General features: G+C 39.6%; 2 protein-coding genes across 2 annotated transcripts; one reads left to right on the top strand and one right to left on the bottom strand.

Moving 5' to 3' along the window:
* Positions 1-143: 143 nt before the first annotated feature.
* Positions 144-3,860, bottom strand: LOC115743332 (cytochrome b5). The gene is made up of 3 exons (XM_030678063.2): positions 3,513-3,860; positions 822-888; positions 144-565 (listed from the first exon to the last, which is right to left on the bottom strand). The coding sequence occupies exons 1-3, from the start codon at positions 3,597-3,599 to the stop codon at positions 315-317; spliced, it is 405 nt and encodes a 134-aa protein (XP_030533923.1). The 5' UTR covers positions 3,600-3,860; the 3' UTR covers positions 144-314.
* A 5,951-nt stretch (positions 3,861-9,811) lies between these two features.
* LOC115743333 (26S proteasome non-ATPase regulatory subunit 1 homolog A) lies at positions 9,812-17,895 on the top strand. The gene is made up of 13 exons (XM_030678065.2): positions 9,812-10,164; positions 11,054-11,123; positions 12,156-12,261; positions 12,492-12,603; positions 12,683-12,851; positions 13,879-14,351; positions 14,473-14,608; positions 14,701-14,949; positions 15,027-15,247; positions 15,323-15,581; positions 15,692-15,924; positions 16,023-16,548; positions 17,130-17,895. Exons 1-13 carry the CDS (start codon positions 10,016-10,018, stop codon positions 17,451-17,453), a joined length of 3,027 nt encoding a protein of 1,008 aa, XP_030533925.1. The 5' UTR covers positions 9,812-10,015; the 3' UTR covers positions 17,454-17,895.
* Positions 17,896-21,210: the final 3,315 nt, after the last annotated feature.

Raw genomic sequence — 21,210 nt, 5'->3', positions numbered from 1 at the left:
TGCATTGGCACGAACAAGACACTACGAAAAGAAAATTTTCAGTTTAGTTACCTGTATCCCTCTTCATATTAAAGATCCAATAAAACAAGCCCATTCATCACGTCAGGAAAAAATAAGAAGAAGAAGAACAACAACAACAGATGAAATGGTAATTTTCTCACTTCACTAAGACGGAAAGCAACATTCAAAAGTACACTTAACACTACCAATGCACCACAGTGATCGGGACCATTCGGGAAGGCAACCAGAGCAGTTCTTTAGCTGATTTTGGAATGTCTAACTCTGACATGATTTAGTGCCATCTAGACTTCAATTTAGGTCGATTTGGTGTAGAACCGGATACCGAAAGCCAGACCCAAGATCGCGAGGGGAACGAGGAACTGGAGGAGCTTTATGATGAACTCCGACGTCTTGTCTTGGTTGTAGTGAGGCTGCTTCGGAGGTGTGTAGGCTCTTGTCGTGGGGATAGTTGAAGAGTCGATGTCCCCGAGAAGGTACTCGTCCATCATTGCTCTGGCACTGCTGCTATGGCCGACATCTTCGAAATCATCAGTGGCATCTTTCCCTGAAAAAAAGAAAAACCTTCCCATTTTGAGCTCGCTTGATCTCAAAGAAAGCAAAGAATTTGTGGGACAATAATCACAGCCCAAACCCTGTGGTTTTACTAAATTGCACAGGCATAAAAAGATACGTATTCTTCCCCTATTAAATGGTGTGGGTCTTTCTAACAGAGCGCGTAAGTGATTTAGTTGGAAATTAGAATGAACTAATGCGCCTGATAATTGTCCCTAATGCTCAATGAAGGACACCGGAAGGTATACCTGTTGCAGACAACAAAACCTCATCGCCACCGGGATGGTCTTCCAGGAACTTGGTCACATCATAAACCTGTCGCGATGTGAACGGGTAAGCCCAGTAGTGCAGAAATAAGGTAATAAGACTCTCACAGAAACAAGTATCTTTAATCACAAAGCTTGTTCGACCAACCATATCCAGGTAACGTCCCCCCAGATCGAATAATGTTGGACCACAACATTAAAATCATCTCATAAGTTTAATGGAAAGCAAATTTGGTACGTCATCCGCCACTTACTGCGCTTCTCTGAGATACAAAATGAAGAAGAAAAGTATTGACTTTTCTCCAATAGACTGTGGGTTTAAATTCGTCATGATGTTAACCCATAGACGATTAAAGTTAACGACAACAATGTGTAAGTCATGAATATTATTAAGCGAAATGGTAAAATGACATTTTTATTACTGCAGTAGTTGCAGCTGTAATACAGGGAAAATTTAATTGGCTGAACCCCAGATAAGTAAAACATTCTAGTATGATGTATTATGGAATCATGACATGTTTCGACTTCCAGTAAGATATATTAAGTATCAGTGGAATTTTTACAACAAGTTTCTAGTTTATCTCAAATAGATTTTCCAAGGAATCAATTGCAGACTGACTGTATTAATTCGATCAGTGTCTAGAGACATGAGAAATCCAAAGAATCCGTTTTCATGCGAACGATAGCGCAAAGCGTCTCAACAATAGCTTGAAATGAAAAAAGGCATCCAGAGCATTGCAGATGAAACAGGGCAGCTACTAGACCTACAGTAAGACATAAGTCGTGAGGGACCTAGCCAACTCTTAGAAATGGAATAACTGACAAATAGCCAAGTGAATTTGGCATAAATGTCTGACCCAAAAAGTAAATGAAATAAGTAAATTGCTCAAGAGATCATGGGCATGTAGTTCATACTAGACACAGAGGGTTTCATGATCTCATCTTTTCAACAGATAAAGACATGCCTGCTTTGACAAAACATTTATTCCTACATGTCAGAAGTGAATCTCATAAGCCAAACTAAGCAATTGTCAACTTTCCATTTTCGGCAAAGCTCTTTTCAGTGCTCAAGTTGCAAAGCATGGTCTAACAGAGATTATCAAAAGCAATCACCATGGGAAGTAAACTAAGCACTTCATGCTAACTGAAGTCAGGTACAGTAAACCCCTCAAGTACTATCCTATAACAATGAAAAATCTTTTTTCACTTTTTTCCTTTCGATTGGTAAAATAATCTGCCTATCTAATATGCTAAAAATGTGTCTCTAGCACAGCAACATGTCCAAGGACAAAGTCAAAATGTTGGAACCCACATGCGACTGAAACCAAAGTTCCCCATTTTAGAAATAACAACTGGGTTGTCCTTATTTTCCTCGAAAAGAATCAAGCACTGAAGTTGTTGTCATCGACTATGGGCTTAATTGGAGGTGTGATCAAGGTTTCTCACATACAAAACCCATGAGTTGTTACTTTGCGGTTTTGGTGTGCACTTTTGGCTTCCATATTATGATGACTTCTACAGCTTACTGTGGCTTACTTGTGCTTAAAAGTTGCAATTCAACAGAAACCCCACCAACATATACAGAACATTCACAGCCACATCATGGAGAAAACTCCAAAGCAAAAGCTTAGAGTAAAATTCAACCCATGAAACTGTTTTGAATTGGTTACCCAAACGTACGTTGATAAACCTCTAGAATGAGCTATTGCTGATGGATAAGGCAATTGAAACTCCTCATACTTTTCAAACAACTACCTGAATCGGCAACATTAGGCTCAGAGTAATCAGAAGTTGGAGAGTTCGATTGAGTCATAGAAATTAAAGATCGAAAGCTGGATCCTTATATGAGTCAATTCCAATGACAAAAAAAAAAACCTTCATAGAAGCCATTTCAGATAGAAATCAAACAAAGAAGACCAACTACTTTTCTAACTGTGCTCAAGTATGAACCTTGATAAAATCAAGGGCGCTGAGATTGCCTAAACTCAGGAGATGATACAGCAAATAATTTTCTTGGGTTGCAAGATCCAAATACAGAAGGGTACATTGGCAAAGGAATTGCTTAAAGAACCTAAAGGCCGCAAAAATTTGCACAAAACCTGCATGTAACTTTAGCTATCTGATACAGCATTCGTTGACTCGTTTGGTATTGATTATCTCTTGAAGGTCGATCAATAAAGGGGAAAGTGAAAGAACATACCATTAGCATTCGACTTATGTTTACCTGATTTCCTGTATGACATTGCATTTGCTTAATATACGCCTGCAAAGATCTACAAGGTCGTATCGAAAACACAAGCAAATTCATCAAATGCCAGCATCATAATTTCCAATTATTATCGACATGAGTTATAATCACGTACTGCTACATTGTTCTGTGGATTTTTGAATCATCACAAGAACCATGTATTAGTACTTTCTATTCTCGATGCCCAATTTGGTCAAGAGAATCGAATCCGACATAAAGGAGGACATGAAGAAATTTTGCAGACAGCAACTCTGATTATCGGAATCAAACCCATCAACCAATCGCCTGCTGACACCTTCAATCTCACCCAAATTCGCCAAAAGGGAAAAAAGAAAGAACAGAAGTCACATCTTAAGAAAGATATGTGAAACGGAACTGCAATGAATAAAAGCACAGAGCAAGAAGAACGCTAAAAAGGAGATTACTTTTCCACCAATTACGAGCCAGCAGTCCTGGGAATTGTTATGCTCGGCCACTTCGGCCAAAGCGAAGACCTTCTTAGCCTCACCCATTTCGATTTCCCCTTCTTCCTCCTCCTCCTCTCCTTCTCTTCTTCTACTTCTTCTGTGGGTTTTTGGCTCTGTGAGAAGCGGCAGAAACAGAGTGGTCAATCCGCGAGAAAGGAGCAGGCTTTAAATTCACCGACTTGGTCGATCCAACCGTGGCCTCTCTCACCCACTCCGGAAGTGCCCGTTGCTATGATGGGTATGAGGAGAAAAAGCGAAGTACTCGATCAAAGTAACGGAAGCGAGCGAGAAACGAGACGGAGGCTGAGACAGAGACAGAGAGTCTTATTGCACTATTAAATTGTCTTGCATTATCAAGTTGCGCGCACGTAGATCGAGAGATTTATTACGTCATTAATCGTGCTTTCTGTCTTTCTTTTATTTTCTTAAAACGGTCCATTTAAAATGTGTATTATGATCTAGCAAAATAACAACCATATTTTCAATACTTTGTGCATCGTGGAGAAAAATAGTCTTTCCAGATACGACAAACTTTCTTATTCAGATATTTAACGTGTAAACTATCGACAAAATCTTTCTTAAAAAGTGTCCTTGAAATATTCCGTTAACGAGCATAAAGTAATAATAGGACGCACGTGGCAATACTTCTATTTTAGAAATCAACTCCTGGGCATAAATTGATTTTTCTACTTTTAGAGCAAAAAATGCTCCAGAAGTAGAATAATAAAGCTGCATAACCAAATGGATTTCTATTTTATAAATTACATTACCAAACGAATTTCTCCGTTCCAAAAGAATTCTTAGAGTAGAAATTCTACTATACAAGTGTTGTCATGCGCGTCCTACTATCTCCAATATATTATCTATTCGTGATATGCACAATAAATATATTAAAAAGTAAAAAAAAATTATTAAACATGTTTATCAAGGGTGATATGGTTTTTTTTTTTTTTTTAGTTTTGTTGCACGGCTATTGAAGCGATGTATGGTAGGTGGCGAGTAGGTGGAGACTAGGTTGGGTAGTGTCCATCAAATCGAGCGTTGACATTAGTATTTCTTTCCTTTTCCATTTCTTCTTCCATATTTGAATTCCCATCTGTCCACCATGGAATTTATGTTCCCATGTACTATGTAAGGTAAAAAAGGGATAATTACACAATGTTCTCTAAACTTTAACCCTATGTATAAAGTAGTCCTGAATTTTTAATCTATTCAATATTATTCCCGAACTCTACTCTAATATGCAATTTAGTCCTTGAACTTCCAATGTGTTTCATAGAATCCCTAAACTTTTTGTACATATTTTATATAATTCTTGAATTATATAAAAATATTTGATATTGTCTCCGAAGTTGAATTAATGAAAGGAAAACGTCCAACATTTCTACATAATGTAGGGACTACACTGAATGTGTACCCAAAGTTCAGGATAGCTTTGAACACATTAAAAATTCAGGACTACATTGCACATTAGGTTAACGTTTATGAATAATATTGAATAAATTAAAAGTTCAGGAGCTACGTTGCATATGGGGTCAAAGTTCGGGAACCAATTGTATTATTTTCTCGAGAAAAAAAGAATATGTACACTTAAAACGGTGACAACAAAATTAGGCTATAGATACATATGACCTTTAGCAAAGTTATTACAACATGTTTAGCATACTATGGGTATTATATCGAGAAAAGTATAAAAAAAGTCATAAACTTATAGTATTAGTGCTAGTTCAGTCTTAAACATTTTTTTATGCCGATTTAGTCCTAAACCTTTTGCATTAGTGCCAATTCGGTCCTAAACCTTTTATTGGTGCCAATTTAGTCATAAACATTTTGCATTAGTACAAATTCAGTCCTAAATCAGCCAATTGAATTAGTACAAATACAAAGATTTAAGACTGAATTAGCACAAATGCAAAAGGTTTAGGATTAAATTCGTACCAATAAAAAGGTTTAGGACTGAATTGTCACTAATGCAAAAGGTTTATGATTGAATTAGCACAAAAAAAAGGCTTATGACTAAATTGGCACAAATGCAATAGGTTTAGGATTTTTTTTTACACTTCTCTCGTATTATATCCGCCCTTCGTCCGGATTCGTTTGTTTGACGAAAAACTATTTTTGAGAAGAAAAAAATTTGACGTTTCGGTGTTTGCATCACGAAAAGCTAATAGATCCGTAGAAAATATTTTCAACTAAAAACAACAAGTTTAGATCGAGGAAAAACGATTTTTCTTAAATCACCAAAAAAATAAAAAAAAAGTAATAACTTTTCTTAAGAAATGAATTTTCATAGAAAATATTTTTTTTTGTCATGAAATTTCAGCGAAACAAACGCAGTCCATAGTGAAGGGTGCTGGGAATAATTGGATAACTATATCTTATTTCCTAAATTCTTGTCTTTTGTTGCCAAATCTAATGTTGCGTTTTAGTATAAAAAAATCGAATGGAATACGGAGGGAATAATTGGAATTGAACAAGGAATTCAATCTCTTGCTTTGTAAATTGTGAGAATGGAATAGAATCATCATTTTTTTTTTAATTGTTGCGGATCGGAATGAAATGAGGGCACCGATAAATCCAACACAAGATTTAGTCTATACTTGCATACATTCGCGACATTACATTTTCATTAGAACAAGATTATTTCTTAAGCTTGCTTTTATAGTCCTTTGAAATTTCATTTTAAGCTGATTTTTTTTCGAAGAGATGGTTAAATACAAAGATAGAATTGGGTCACTTCAACGAGAGAGAGCACGAACTTGCACTAAGCTTAAAATTTCTAGCATCACCAACTCAGACCCTTCAGATTATCAAAAGGAACCAGATTTTGAGCTCATTTCGAATGCCTTTAAATTTGAAATTTGTCATCATTTAGTTTCGTCGAACTTTAGCTCGATCTGGCGTAGAAGCGGATACTGCCGGCTAGACCCAACATTGTGAGGGGAACGAGGAACCTGAGGAGCTACAGATGTGCGTACGCTCTCGCTCTTTTTGCTAGGACGGTCGACAAGTCGGTGTTCCCAACCTAGTAGCCCTCATCCACAGTCGTTGTAGTGCTGCTGCTGCGGTCGATGTCTCGATAATTCTCCAATCGGTCACAATCCAAGTTCAAGATAAGCGAAAAATGGAGTCATGTCATTGAAGATCTTTGGACAGGACACGGTGTGGGGGCTTTTCCTGACGGAGGGCTCAAGTGGTGGAGTTTCAATTGACAACGTTCGGAAAAACATTACTTGTTGCCGGCAACAAAGCCTCATCGCCACCAGGAGTCTCTTCCAGGAACTTGGTCACATCCTAAACCCGTCGCAACATATACGAATAAGCCGAACCCCGCCTAACAAATCGTCTCATATTTCCACGAATTAGGACGGGTTTCGAAGAGAACAACATAATCCTAGAGAACTATTTTCCGGGAGTAGAATGTCAACTTTGCACTACATTCCTTGCTGCTCTGATACAGAGAGTATCTGATAAATCGAACCGAACATGAACATCACTTTTTGGAGCAAAAAGGGGAAAAGGAAAAATGCATCAGATGTCCTGTTTTGCTGGTTTCCGTTAGTATCATGCCTTTTATCATTGCAGATGCAACAGGAAAGGCTTAAGTCAGAGATCTTGCAGCATCCTTCAAACGGAATGGCTAAAAAACAACCTAGTCCGGAGTGAATTTGGCGTAAATGAGATTATGTTGTTCAAGAGACGACGGACACACCATTCGTTCTAGACATTAACCAAAGTTGGGAAATTTTCAAAAAAGAGCCCGAAGTGTGCTCGTTTTCTCAAATGAAGGCTTAAATGAAACCGGGGGCCCGGAACCGGTCCCGTTGACCGGGCCCACGGTTCCGACCCGGAACCGGAATCGAAACTGAAACTGGCCTTCTAAATTGTCGGAACTGGCCTGGTTTTGTTTTAAAAAAAAAAAAGAGGAGGTTCGGGGGAAAAGAGCCGTTGTGCCCGGGAACCGGCGGTTCCGATTCCACCTTTTCTAGGAACCGGAACTGGCCGTTCGGACGAACCGGCCAAGTCTAGGCGAGACCAACACCTCCTAGTTGCTGCCTGGACGCTGAGAAAGTCTGTTAGCTTCGCCGCGGCTGTCGTCCTCGACGTTGGGCTCTGGTGGCTGCTCTATGTTGACTAAGCCGCTATGACGAATCCCGGTGACCCGTATGAGCCGCGACGCTTCTTGCTGCCCAACGACGACACCACCTCCAGCCATGATCCTTGCATCGCGACCTACGCCGGAGCTTTTGCTCTCTCTTTCGTTTCGCTCAACTCTGCGCTGAACCCCCTAGTTTCTTGGCTAAAAGAGACGAGAGAGGACGGGCCGGACCGGCTCTACAGTGAGTGGCAATGACAGCGATAGGTTGAAACTCGGATAGGGAGCGAGCACAGGTGAGCACCGAAACTCCCCCCAGCTGTTTTTCACCAACAACGCCATTGGACTCTTTCTTTGGTCGTCGTCGCGCAGCCGTCATTGGCGCCTTCCCCCAACACGCAACTTTCGTCGTCCATCCCAGTATGGTCAGGCCCGAGTCACCTGGTCGACCACCACACTCGCCCATGGCGGACTCACCAGCTCCATCCTAATTTTCAGACACAAAAAAAGGAAAAAAAGATAAAAACAAAGAAGTTGCAGCTTCGCACGAGTACAAATCCTTCTTCTCCTCTCCATCTCACGATCTCATTTCCTCCAAATCCCATCCCGCCGCCTCTATTTCATCTCTCTCCACGACGCTGCATTAGCTCTAACCGCGACTACAATCCATGGCATCCTCTGCCGCCTTCGGCCTCCTTCGTCGCCAGCAACATGAGTTCCCATGCCGGTGACCTTTCATCGTCACCGGCAAGCCGAGAGGGCCCTCGCCGGATGCCACCCAGGTAAAGGCTTTTCTGGCCATGGTGACCGGCTTCGACAGCGGGAAAAGGCGGCTCCGACAGGGTAAAGGCGTTGGTGCAGGTGTTTCGGCAACGTCCCCAAGAAGAAGGCGTGCGGGGGGAGATGATGAACAGAGGGGAGGCCGGAGGTAGGGGTGGCCGGTTCCGATTCCTGAAAAAGGTGGAACCGCCGGTTCCGGCCCGGTTCCGGTTCCGGTTCGAAACCGCCGGTTCCTAGGCCCAATGGTTATTTTTCCCCGGGCCTCCTCCCTTTTTTTTATTAAAAAAATCGGCCCGAAACCGGCGGTTCCGGGCCGGTTCCGACAATTATGGAACCATGGGCCCGGTTCATTTTGGCCATCTCTACCGGAGGTGAGGGGGGAAAAGAAAAAGAAAAACAGAAAAGAAAAGGCAAAATAAAAAAATTTAAAAAATTAAAATAGTAAAGGACAAAAATACTCTTCGGTTAATCCCTTCTTTAGGCAAGACATGTTCGAGTTGTGATTCCACATAAACCATAAAGCAAAAGCTATGGAAGCAAAGTTCACCGACCCCATTCTTGTTTATGTGCTTTGACTGGCAAGTACATTGATCATAGTTTTTTTTTTTTTTTTTTTTTTGTAATGTTGAGGAATATTTTAAATTTTGAAAGGAAATATAATGAGAATACTCCTTTTTTTTAATAATTTTTTTGCATCAGATGACGTGTTTTTATAATTCTTGGAAACTTCGAAAAATTATATGTGGATCTAAGGGTCAAATTTTGGATATTGCAAAAATTTCAGGGATTTTGAATTTCAAAATAGTTAAAATACATGAACCGCAAGATTTGGAGAAAGCAGAAATCTAGAAAGATTGAAATAGACAAGCAATTATAAATTATAGAAGATCGTTTAAATCACGGGATTTTGAAGACATGCCGGACCTAATAACTTAATATTATTGCTTCTAACTATCCGATGAGAAGTTAAAATGAAAATGTTTTATTCCGTGAACGTAATATTATACATGATATTCCTTAAACGTAAATAATAATTGACATTTCAAGTCATTAATTAACTAACGAAAGAATATAGAATTTGATAATAACGAAATCAGTTTTACTTGGGCAATGGTCCGCACGTGTATAACTCGTTTCAAAGTGCAAAATAAGAGGTATTTTATTTTTTAGTTTAGTTACCATAAAGAGAAGAAAATATTACTACAAAGTCACGTACGTCCATGTATTATCGTAAAATGACGAATCATTTATTATTTGTAGATAGATAATATTATTTTACATGATTAAATTACTTAAGATCTATTTAGGGTTTAAGTTAAATTGCATTGATTGATCCATTTTCACTTAGCTGGCTTGGAGGGTAAGGCAGCCCAGTATCAGTAAGTCTGGAAAGCAAACGCGTCTCAGAAAGCAACCAAATTGTTCTCTCGCTCTCTCTCTCTGTCTGACCTTTGCCTTTTGAAATTAGGGTTTCGAATTCGAGAATCTCTCGACTGTAACCCAAATCGCAATCCCGATTGCCGACCAAGATCATTCTTGAGGGATCCGAATCGAACGAGAAGGCCCTAGCTCGGGTTGCGAAGCAATGGCGGTGGCGACGATGGTTAGCTCGGCCGGGGGTTTGCTGGCGATGCTGAACGAGAACCACCCGCGGCTGAAGCTCCACGCCCTCTCTAACCTCAACAAGTGCGTCGACTACTACTGGCCCGAGATCTCCACCAGCGTCCCCATGATGTGAGCCGGACCTTCCCTCCCTCCCTCTCTCTCTCTCTCTCTCTCTCTCTCGAGTTATCTTCAGTTTCGATGCGGTTTAGGTTGTTTTGCCTCTGGTTGGATTGGCAGTTCTTGGGTTTCTGCGGGTTCTGAGCTGCTTGGCTGAAGAAAGATATTATTTTGAGACGGAATTTTGGGTTTTTTGTTTGTTTGTTCTCTTCAGGTGAAAATGAGATATGCTGAAGTGAGTTAAGCAGTGGCGGTAGTTTCTTGTTGACTGATTTACTTCTTTGTAGGTTTTGGAGTAGTGAATTCGGGGAATGTGAGTAAGATGTTTGTTGTTGCATTTGCTTTCCTTTGCTGAATTTTGTTATCTTTTCTGCAAGGGTGGAGGATTTGAGATTGAGATATAATTGAGGAGTCGATGTTTGGAAACAAGAATTAGGTTATGGCATTATAGTTTTTTTTTTGTCCGAACAAGTTTGAGCGCACGTTGAAGTCTTCTGGGAGCAACGCAACGAATGAGGTGTTTGGCTGGAATTGGTGATTTACACCTTCTATTTCTGGCATCAAACATGATTTTACTATAATTGTGGTTATGCTAGCACCTTTATATTGCGCTCTAAGGTGGTGTTTCTGGAGTCTGCAATTTGCTTTGAAATTAGTTTTCCTATTGGCTGTGTTTAACTGCTTAAATGCAATCTCGTCCCTTTTAGACTTTGAGGAACACTCCAAACCTGAACTGCTTCTGATTTAACTGTACAATTTGGTTGAGGAGGGATGATTTGCAATTTACATACAAGTTAGACTGGTTCAGGAAAAACATTGTGATTCGACAATGTTATGTTCAATTTTAAAGAAGTTTCTGATTGATTTGATTGATTATACTCTTATTATAATTTCTCTTCAGAGAGAGTCTTTACGAAGATGAAGAGTTTGATCAGCATCAGAGGCAACTTGCTGCACTGCTCGTCTCAAAGGTGATCTGCAGCTCATTACATGATTACTCCCTTGCATGATTCTTTTGGGTCAGTCTAGATTGCATCTCTGTCATTAACTGTTGTCTTGATTACTTGTTCGTGTTTTATGAAGGAGAGCATTATGCGCATTGTCACAACTTAGATGCTTCACAGTTTCTCATTTCTTATATGATATAGCTAATGGCAACTGTCACTGCAGATATTACTCGAGCATTTTTTGCTGACAACCATATATTTCATCTAAACTTGGTTGTGGTTTTGGGTTCCTTGCAATCAACATTAATAGTATATAAAGGAGGCCTTCATAAAGTCGCTTAAAGGATCATATATTTATACTCACTTATTGCTGCATGAATTTACCCATTGCTGTTGAATGATTTCATCGACTCTATTCTTAGAGTTGCCAACCCGTTAATTGCATGCGACGTATTTATGGGTTGATGGGGTGTTCTCTTTTGAATCATTACATGTAGTGGTTTTTTATTCAGTTCTTGTTTGTGTTTGTACATTGTCCTGATAGAGGTTCAAAATCTTCAGGGAAAGTTAAGTTTGAGGATGTGCTTGAGTAGCATAGCATGTATTATTCAGTTCTTGTTTGTGTTTGTACATTGTCCTGATAGAGGTTCAAAATCTTTAGGGAAAGTTAAGTTTTGAGGTTCATTTTCCTTTTAGCTTGTTATCTTTGCAAGCTTCCTTGTAGCATCTTGGAATATTATGCCCACAAAATCTAAGTTGATGAGTGCATGTCTTATTGATGCGCATGAGTCAATCTTACTATTACTGCAATCCAATAGCCTCTCTTATTTTAGATTTTGGAATCTGCATTTGGTTTTGGTGTTCTCTTGACATGGTTCTGCTGTTGATGCTGGCTTGTCCCCATCTGATTCTATTTTTTTTTGGTTCACATGGTTTGACCTTACAAATTCCTTCATTCTTGTAGCATCCCTTGCCTTTGATTGTGGAATCTGGAGTTTTTAGTTCTGCTGTTTTCTTGACATGTCTCCACCCCTTCTGGTCTACTTTTTTTTTCAGGTTTTCTACTATTTGGGTGAACTTAATGATTCACTATCTTATGCACTTGGAGCTGGTTCTCTGTTTGACGTTTCGGAAGACTCTGATTATGTTCACACTTTGCTATGTAAGAATAGCAACCTTGGCTCGTGTTCTCTTTTTTATTTAGTTGGTGGGTTTTTTTCTTTTTGGGTGTGGGGGAAGGGGCATGGGAGAACAGCGGCACTTTGTTTTCTACTTTATTCATGTGTATGACCATCCTGTCAGTTTACGTTCCAGCTATTCTGGTGGTTGTGCTTTGGTCCTTTGGACCAAGATTTGGAACTTACTCGATCCCCTTTTTTCTTGTACTTTCAGCCAAAGCTATTGATGAATATGCAAGCCTTAAGACTAAGGCGGCAGAATCGAATAATGAAGCAGTTGAAGTGGATCATAGGCTGGAGGCTATAGTGGAGAGAATGCTTGATAAGTATGATCCTGTGCAATTCCTTTTTCGATTTGATCTAATGATTTTATTGTTGTCGCCTTCTTACGGTTACTTGATTTAGGTGTATCAATGATGGAAAGTACCAACAAGCCATGGGTATCGCAATTGAATGCCGAAGGTTGGATAAACTAGAGGAAGCGGTTACAAGGAGTGATAATGTGCATGGATCTCTCTCTTATTGTATCAATATCTCACATTCCTTCGTTTATCGTAGAGAATATCGTCATGAGGTAAGGGTTTTTTCTGGGTTTCAAAAATTCGTAAGCTTTCGAGATGATAGGATCACTGGAATCCTTGACTGAAACATTTAGGTCTACAGTTAAATTGGCACTTGATATTGGTTGAGATGTGAGCAGTGACCAATTTCTTTACATTATAATCTTTTTTATCGGGGCTTGGGGTTTCCAAAATTGTGTGCAATATGTGTTTTTATTTTGTTGAGTGTGAATTAGGTTGGTTTAACATGAAGCCTTCATGTTGAAGTTTCTTGAAATGGGCTTGAAAATTTTCCTGACCTGGTTTTGCTATTTCTCCTAATGTTTTCTTGCTTGGAGAGGAAATAGTTACATTTACATTCACCCAGTTCCATTGTCTGACTCCTGAGGTTATGGCTGTGATTGTGTCACTCCAATTTTAAAGTCTTGGTTTGATATGCATTATTGTTCAACCTGTTATGTAGTTTTGTTTATCATTTTGTGTTGCTTCAGAAAAGTTGGTTGCAATGTCAAAGTCATGTTAAGTCACAGTGTTTCAAGGGAATAAATTCTTAAGCCACTTTTAATAATTTCCGTGAGTCCTACGTCATCTTTAGCCAATGTCTTCTTTCTATTTTGGCCTGTAACTATTATTTTAGGATTTTGTTAACAAGTATCAGGGCACTTGTTAAATACCTATATAAAGGAATTCTGTGATATCCAGTGCAATGTCTTCCTCATGTTATGTGTGATCAATTTATTGGAAATCCAATCCTTTCTTTTCTAAGTATGGTTAACGAATGCCTGAGGGGTTCTTGTTCACAAGATCCTAGGTTTAAGTCTACTTATCCCAAAGCTTACGTTGGAAATGCTTTCCAATCATTCTTTTCCTTTTTTGTCGTAATTTTCTATCAGTGCGGTGGTATATTGAATTTTTAAGTCCTCTAAATTGGATGCTAGGACAAAAATGTCTATTGTCGTGAAAATAGATCTGACGTGGACTGAACTATGCAAAATTATCGGAGGGACTTGGCCCATTGTTTGACCCTGGTTTACACTACAGGTTCTTCGTCTTCTTGTGAACGTGTATCAAAAGCTGCCTTCTCCCGACTATTTGAGCATTTGCCAGTGCCTAATGTTCTTGGATGAGCCTGAGGAAGTTGCACGGATATTGGAAAAGCTCCTGAGATCTAATAAGGATGATGCTTTGCTCGCGTTTCAAATAGCCTTTGATCTTGTGGAGAATGAGCACCAAGCTTTTCTGTTAAATGTAAGAGATCGTCTGTCAGTTTCGACATCTCGCTCTCAGGAATCTGGGCAACCAGGACATAACGAAGCTGATGCTGCTCAAAATGAAAGTCCTGCTGCATCAGAGGATGTTGCCATGACTGAGGGGACTCATACTTCTGATGGTACTGTTCAACAAGTTGATCAAAGTGAAGGCATATATGCTGAGAGTTTTAAGAAAATCAGGGGAATTTTGTCTGGAGAAACATCAATTCAGTTGACCTTGCAGTTTCTCTACAGTCATAATAAGTATGACTACACGCCTTTCTTCGTCTTTGTCATCTTCTTCACCGCTTTCATCTTCATTGATTTCTATAAGATTTATAATTCATTTTTGGAACCTTATGCTTCTGAATTATAATTTATGTAGATCGGATCTGCTTATTCTGAAGACGATTAAGCAATCCGTTGAGATGAGAAATAGTGTTTGCCACAGTGCGACCATATACGCTAATGCAATTATGCATGCTGGTACAACTGTGGACACTTTTCTGAGGGAAAATTTGGTAAGGCGGACCATCTATTCCTCTAATGTTTCCATGGTTTTTTTGGCTTTCTAGACAAGATTCTCACGGACCCTTGCTACAACACTTCTCAGGATTGGTTGAGCAGAGCCACCAATTGGGCTAAATTTAGTGCTACCGCAGGCCTAGGTGTTATTCACAGAGGCCACTTGCAGCAGGGGAGGTCATTAATGGCTCCTTACTTACCTCAAGGAGGGGCTGGTGGTGGAGGCAGTCCATACTCTGAGGGTGGTGCCCTCTATGCGCTCGGTCTCATTCACGCAAACCACGGAGAGGGCATCAAGCAATTCTTGCGCGATAGCCTGCGCAGTACTAATGTGGAGGTGCAACTCTATAAAATTAATGACAGCTATTTGGAGCGTCAATTTCACAAATGCTCACTTGCATTGTTATTATGCAGGTCATACAACACGGAGCATGTTTAGGTCTTGGATTGGCTGCTCTGGGAACCGCTGATGAGGATATATATGATGACATCAAAAGTGTCCTATATACGGACAGTGCTGTCGCTGGCGAAGCTGCAGGTATCAGTATGGGTTTGCTCATGGTGGGAACTGCAAGTGAGAAGGCGAGTGAGATGCTTGCCTATGCCCATGAGACTCAACATGAGAAGATCATTAGGTAAAATTGGACTTTGGCCCATTTCTTGCTTGAGCTGTTTTGTTCTCTATTGTTCACTGGGTACTCCTATTACAGGGGATTAGCATTAGGTATCGCCCTCATGGTTTATGGAAGGGAAGAAGAAGCAGATACGCTAATCGAGCAAATGACTCGTGATCAGGATCCTATTCTTCGTTATGGTGGTATGTATGCACTGGCCCTGGCATACAGGGGTACAGCAAATAACAAAGCCATCCGTCAACTGCTACACTTTGCCGTCTCAGACGTGAGTGACGACGTCAGGAGGACTGCCGTTCTAGCACTTGGATTTGTGCTTTACTCAGAGCCAGAACAGGTTGGTTATTTTCCTTCCCTTTATTACTTTTCTGTTGTGTTCATTTTTCCTTTTTTGAGTGATTTATCAAATATTGGAAATTTTAAATCTGAATCCGACTTCCTATGCAGACTCCCAGAATTGTTTCACTGCTGTCTGAATCTTATAATCCACATGTTCGATATGGTGCGGCTCTTGCTGTGGGCATATCCTGTGCGGGGACTGGCTTAAGTGAGGCTATATCTTTGCTGGAGCCTCTGACATCAGATGTCGTTGATTTTGTTCGTCAAGGTGCCCTCATTGCCATGGCCATGGTCATGGCCCAGACAAGTGAAGCAAGTGATTCTCGTGTTGGAGCTTTCAGGTATTGTATAGTCTATTATAAACAGAATAAATGACTGTCCTGTCTTCTTCAGTGGTGTCATTAAGAGCTGCATTATTCACATTTGAATCCACATGTAGGCGGCAATTGGAAAAAATTATATTGGATAAGCATGAAGATACCATGAGCAAGATGGGAGCTATTTTGGCCTCTGGAATTCTTGATGCTGGTGGAAGGAATGTTACTATTAGGTTGCTTTCTAAGACAAAGCACGATAAAGTAACTGCAGTTGTTGGACTTGCCGTGTTTAGCCAGTTTTGGTATTGGTATCCCCTTATCTATTTCATTAGCCTGGCATTTTCTCCTACAGCATTTCTTGGACTGAATTATGACCTCAAAGTTCCAAGGTTTGAGTTTTTATCACATGCAAAACCTTCACTTTTTGAATATCCAAAACCTACTACCGTGCCCACAACTACTTCTGCTGTAAAGCTACCAACTGCAGTCTTATCAACGTCAGCCAAGGCCAAATCTAGGGCTAAGAAAGAAGCTGAGCAAAAAGCCAATGCTGAAAAATCATCTGGGTCTGGGGCAGAGGCAAGTTCTGCTGGTTCAAATGCTGGGAAAGGAAAATCAGTTAGTGACAAGGACGGAGATTCTATGCAGGTACAAGCTTCTTCTGCTAGTTAGTTTAATCATGATTCTGTTATAATAAGAGTATCACTGTTTGTAAGAAGAATCAGCGCATCCTGTTTCATTTGGATGAAAATGATCTATATTGATACTCGCACGTTGCATTCTGGTTAAGGTAGTAGTTGTGAGATTTTGAACAGCTCAAGAATCTATCTAAGCGCTGGGCTTTTTTTTTTTTTTTTTGGGTCAAAAGGCACTGGACTTTAATCAGAGCAGTAGGTAGGCTTTTCAACTGAAGTGTCTTCATAATTTTGTCCATGGTTGACTTTCCGTATTCTCTTAATATGACTTCTGTGGAAGTTATATTGATCTGGTCACTTCTTACATCATCTGAAATTGGTGGCTACATCTTCATTGTCGCTCATCTACTCAAATGTGGATGAATGCATGTATTCATGTATGTATATGTTTGTAGGTTCATTGTGGGTAAAGATATGCATATGCACACATGTTATGGCTCCATTTTGTCTATGGATGAGGGGCATGGTTTGCTTTCAGTTTTCTTTTTAGACATCTGATGTGATAAAATACTGCATCCTGTAATGTCACTGCAGGTCGATAGTCCCCAAGAAAAGAAAGTTGAGCCCGAGCCTTCATTCGAAATACTGACCAACCCTGCTCGGGTTGTACCTGCCCAAGAGAAATTTATTAAATTCCTTGAGGAAAGCAGATATGTGCCTGTGAAGTTGACTCCCTCAGGGTTTGTTCTTTTGAGAGACTTGCGGCCGACAGAACCCGAGGTCTTCTCTCTGACTGATTCACCATCTTCTGCTGCAACAAATACCGGTGGATCTGCAACGGGACAGCAGGCCCCTTCTTCAGCCATGGCTGTTGATGAAGAGCCACAGCCGCCTCAGCCTTTCGAGTACACCTCATGATTGCAATGTTGATTTATATCTTTGCTTGGTGATTGGCTTGCTTTTGATGGAGATAGCAGCCTTGCAATTTAATGCTCGAACTGGAGGTAAACTGGCTTCTGATTCTGGGTCTGTATACGTTGAGCCATATCTCCTTGCAAGGTGTCCAACGTCTTTGATCAATCTCCGTTGGTCCTGGCAAATTTGTGGCTTTATGCTTTGTAGCAAAGACCCCAATAGAAAGAAAATGGGTGGATTTCAACTGTTTTTACTTGGGGAGAGGGGACTGGACATTGAAGTCAAGTCTTAAAAGCAGACTCTGTTTAGTTCATTTTCTGGCTCCCTGTGAGCATTCACAAGACATTTGCCGGAACCGTGGGGAGCTTCCTGTATGAGCTGAAGCTCTAAGCACAATCGCAGAACATGAAATTTGCCAAACCTTTACTGCTTCCAAGTTATGTAGCTTCTGACCCAAAAAAAAAAAAAAAAGTTATGTAGTTCAGCTCTTTCTGTTTTTAGTTGTTATTGCCGTCAGGAGTGATACTGGTTTTTTTTATATTATTCAAGGTCTGTCACGGTGACCATGGGATCATCTTGGTATAGTTTCACGACTTTCATAAATTGCCTGTTTTCTGGTATGTTTTCTTACCCGCGGATGCAACCGGTCTTCCATTGAACTTGTGTTGACCCAATCTCAATGGAGGTTCTGCGCAAATTTTCAGGTTTTCGATGTCATTCAATGGGGAGTAGTACGTGTGCTATCGCGTTCTTCTTGTTTTTCCCTCTCTTGTTGGGAGCTTTCTGGCTACTTTACCGGAGTATTGTCATGTGACATCTGGAGGTGTATTTGATGCCCTGTAAGATATTGGTTGAGGATAGAGGTGCCAAATGGGTGAGTTATTTTATTTTATTTTGTTTGGTCGAACGCCAAATGGGTGAGTTAGGTCGGGCTAAATATTGTCCAACTCATATTGACCCACCGTTTTGACATATTTTCATTCAATGTAAATTTAATGATTCATATTCGATTCGATCCATATAATCAAAACATATTAATATTTTAGAGAACCTACACAATCCATTTAATCCACTTTAAGCTTTTCACATGCATGTTATTTGAATAAAAACTTCACATCAAATTTAAAAAATAAAAAAATTAATAAATAGAATAAAAATTGCAAAAAATTTGTAAATCAAAATACTTATAAAGAATTTGGGATTGACAAAATGGGTTGTGACTCATATTTAATGAGTTCAGTTTCGCACGTGATACTCGTTTTTTAAAAGCAGATATACATGCTCACTGTCACATATTTAATGAGACCCAAAACACACATATATGTGCATGTCACTGTCACATATTTCTAAAAGTTCACTCGTCATCTTTCCACAAATACAAAGGTAAATGATCTTCCATTTGCAAGCCGAGATGAAATGGAAAGCTAATCACTACAATCACGGTAACGATGATTTCAAGATTCCTCCACCTTGATTCAAGTGGGACATTACGGCGCACATGACAACACTTTTAGAGCAGAAATTCATTTTGTTACACGACTTTATTTTTTTACTTCTAGAGCTACTTGAAGAATTTAAAAAAAAAAATTACTTCTCAGAATAGAAAATCAAATTCTAATGAGAATTAAAAGTAGAAAAATCAACTCCTGACCAAAAGTTGATTTTTACAGCAGAAATGTTACCATGTATGCTTTTAGTCTCTCATGCTTATAATATGGAATGTATGAAGAAGTTCAACTGGACGGATCCACTATTGCTATTGCAAATGATGAACAACTACAATACTAAACAGTTTGTGTAGGGGCACATCGTAGGGCAAATCTCACAAGACTGAGACATCCATAGGATCTACAATTCGTCGTTTGAAACAGAAAAACTAAATTCCTAGAATAGAGTGTGTGATGTACAAATTATATTCTGCATTTTTCACACACTTGAATACTAGTCTAGTCCAGACACAAGTGTTTGCAAAGAAGTACTTTTTACGGCACAGAGATCCATGCGAAGGAGTATCAACTCTCGACTTTGCTCGATGAGTTTTGCACCACGGCAAATCATTGAGCCAGTTGCCATAAATCCGGTTAATCTTCTTGTGTCCTTTCCATCTCACTAAGCACTTCTTGCTTTCTGTTTCTTCTGTTGAAGTAGGACCCTTAGCTGCCATCTATGTTGCAAGGGCACGATACGCGATACGCAACATGATACGACACAATATGTTGACACGTGAATTCTCAAAAAATAGAAAATTTCAACACGTTGAGACACATTATATATTATATAATTATTATTTTTATGATTTTAATAGTAATAATATCATTATAAAGAATAGAAATAAAAATTCCGGCCTCTCCTTGCTCAACTTTTTTTCCTCCATACAAAACTTGGATTTTTTTCCAAAATAATTTTTAAAAAAAAAATATTTATGGATTTAGGCCTCGCTCGGCGATCGAGGTGCCGAGCGAGGCCCGCTCGGCAACTAGGTCGCCGAGCTAGAGCCGCTCGACGCCCCAACTGTCGAGCAAGGAGCTGGGGTGGGCCCCGCCCCTCGCTCGGCGCTTGGGTTGGTGAGCAAGGCAGCACTGGGCCAATTTTTTTTTTTTGTTGTAAATTTCATATTTTTTTTAATTATTGATAATTATAATATTTAATTTATTTATAATTTTTTTCTTGTGAAGCTTATCTTTATAACATAATTAGCAATAATTAATATAAAAATTTATTGAGATATTTACTTAATTTATTAACGAAAAGTTCTATAGGCATTTTCAAGCTATTGGGCAACATCCAAATTAATTCGTCCAAGATTCAATGTACTTCGTAATGAACATCGTCTTACCCTTAATTGCTCATTCGGAATGCATAGAGAGTGAAGCGTTAGATTGAAGAGCACCGTTGAGATCATTCACGCCAGGTACAGGTTTAGTCAAACATTTTTGGACATGCGTACTCTCTCCCCTACGAGAAGAAATGAATTTTGATGAACCCTCAGAAATGGTTTTCACATGGCAGCATTTCTGTCCATCCCATCCATCACATCACGGAACAAAGGGTGGTGCTATAATATAACATAGCCGCAGAAATATGTTGGAAACCACAGTAATAGATATATGGGAAACCACAACAAAAGAGTTAAAAACTTCATAGAAAGATAAAAAACCGCAGCAAAAGAGTGGAACAAGTAAAGAAATGGGAAAACTTTGGAAGAGGATATCTCATCGCTCGGGCGTCCGTTTGGGACGAAATTTTTTTTTGATTTCACGTTATTTGTTTGAGAGAAATCCATTGGCAACTGCCGTAGGCGGTTTGGCCCGGCTTTTTCCCCAAAAAATGTCGTTTTCCTTGTCAATTTTACATTTTCTCCCTCTGGTGCCACTTCTCGATATTGAATGAACTCTCCTTTCACTCTTTCCTCTTTCCTCTTTCAATCTTTCCATGCCAAACTCATTAAATATTATAAGTATCAATAATTAAAAAAAAAAAAAACCAGCCCGGTTGGCGGCTGGGCTGCCGAGTGGGTGTGGCCTTGCTCGGCACCCCAATTGCCGAGAGAGGCCCAAATTCGTAAATATTTTTTTAAAAAAATAATTTTGTAAATATTTTAAAAAAAAATTAATTTGAAAAAAAAAGCCACAAAACTCTTTCTTTTCCCTCTTCTTATCTTGACTCAGTCAACTCTTACCTCCCCCAAAATCTGCTCTCTTGTGCATGTGTGTGGGCAGAAATGGCGTGTGCAAGTGAGTGGACGAGTGAGAAAGAGTGG

This window comes from Rhodamnia argentea, chromosome 1 (assembly GCF_020921035.1).
Source record: "Rhodamnia argentea isolate NSW1041297 chromosome 1, ASM2092103v1, whole genome shotgun sequence".
Classification (NCBI taxonomy): Eukaryota; Viridiplantae; Streptophyta; class Magnoliopsida; order Myrtales; family Myrtaceae; genus Rhodamnia; species Rhodamnia argentea.
The sequence above is the reverse complement of the archived record's forward strand: the minus strand, read 5'-3'. Positions and strand labels throughout refer to the sequence as shown.

What these genes read in the sequence shown, in the direction of transcription:
- LOC115743332 (XM_030678063.2), bottom strand. Translation starts at nt 3,599, where the DNA reads ATGGGTGAGGCTAAGAAGGTCTTCGCTTTGGCCGAAGTGGCCGAGCAT. An exon ending in GGCTCGTAATTGGTGGAAAA is followed by an intron (nt 889 to 3,512) that starts GTAATCTCCTTT and finishes ACATCGCGACAG; the next exon opens with GTTTATGATGTGACCAAGTT. An exon ending in GGTTTTGTTGTCTGCAACAG is followed by an intron (nt 566 to 821) that starts GTATACCTTCCG and finishes TCTTTTTTTCAG; the next exon opens with GGAAAGATGCCACTGATGAT.
- LOC115743333 (XM_030678065.2), top strand. Translation starts at nt 10,016, where the DNA reads ATGGCGGTGGCGACGATGGTTAGCTCGGCCGGGGGTTTGCTGGCGATG. An exon ending in GTGGAGAGAATGCTTGATAA is followed by an intron (nt 12,604 to 12,682) that starts GTATGATCCTGT and finishes TACTTGATTTAG; the next exon opens with GTGTATCAATGATGGAAAGT. An exon ending in TTTCTCTACAGTCATAATAA is followed by an intron (nt 14,352 to 14,472) that starts GTATGACTACAC and finishes TAATTTATGTAG; the next exon opens with ATCGGATCTGCTTATTCTGA.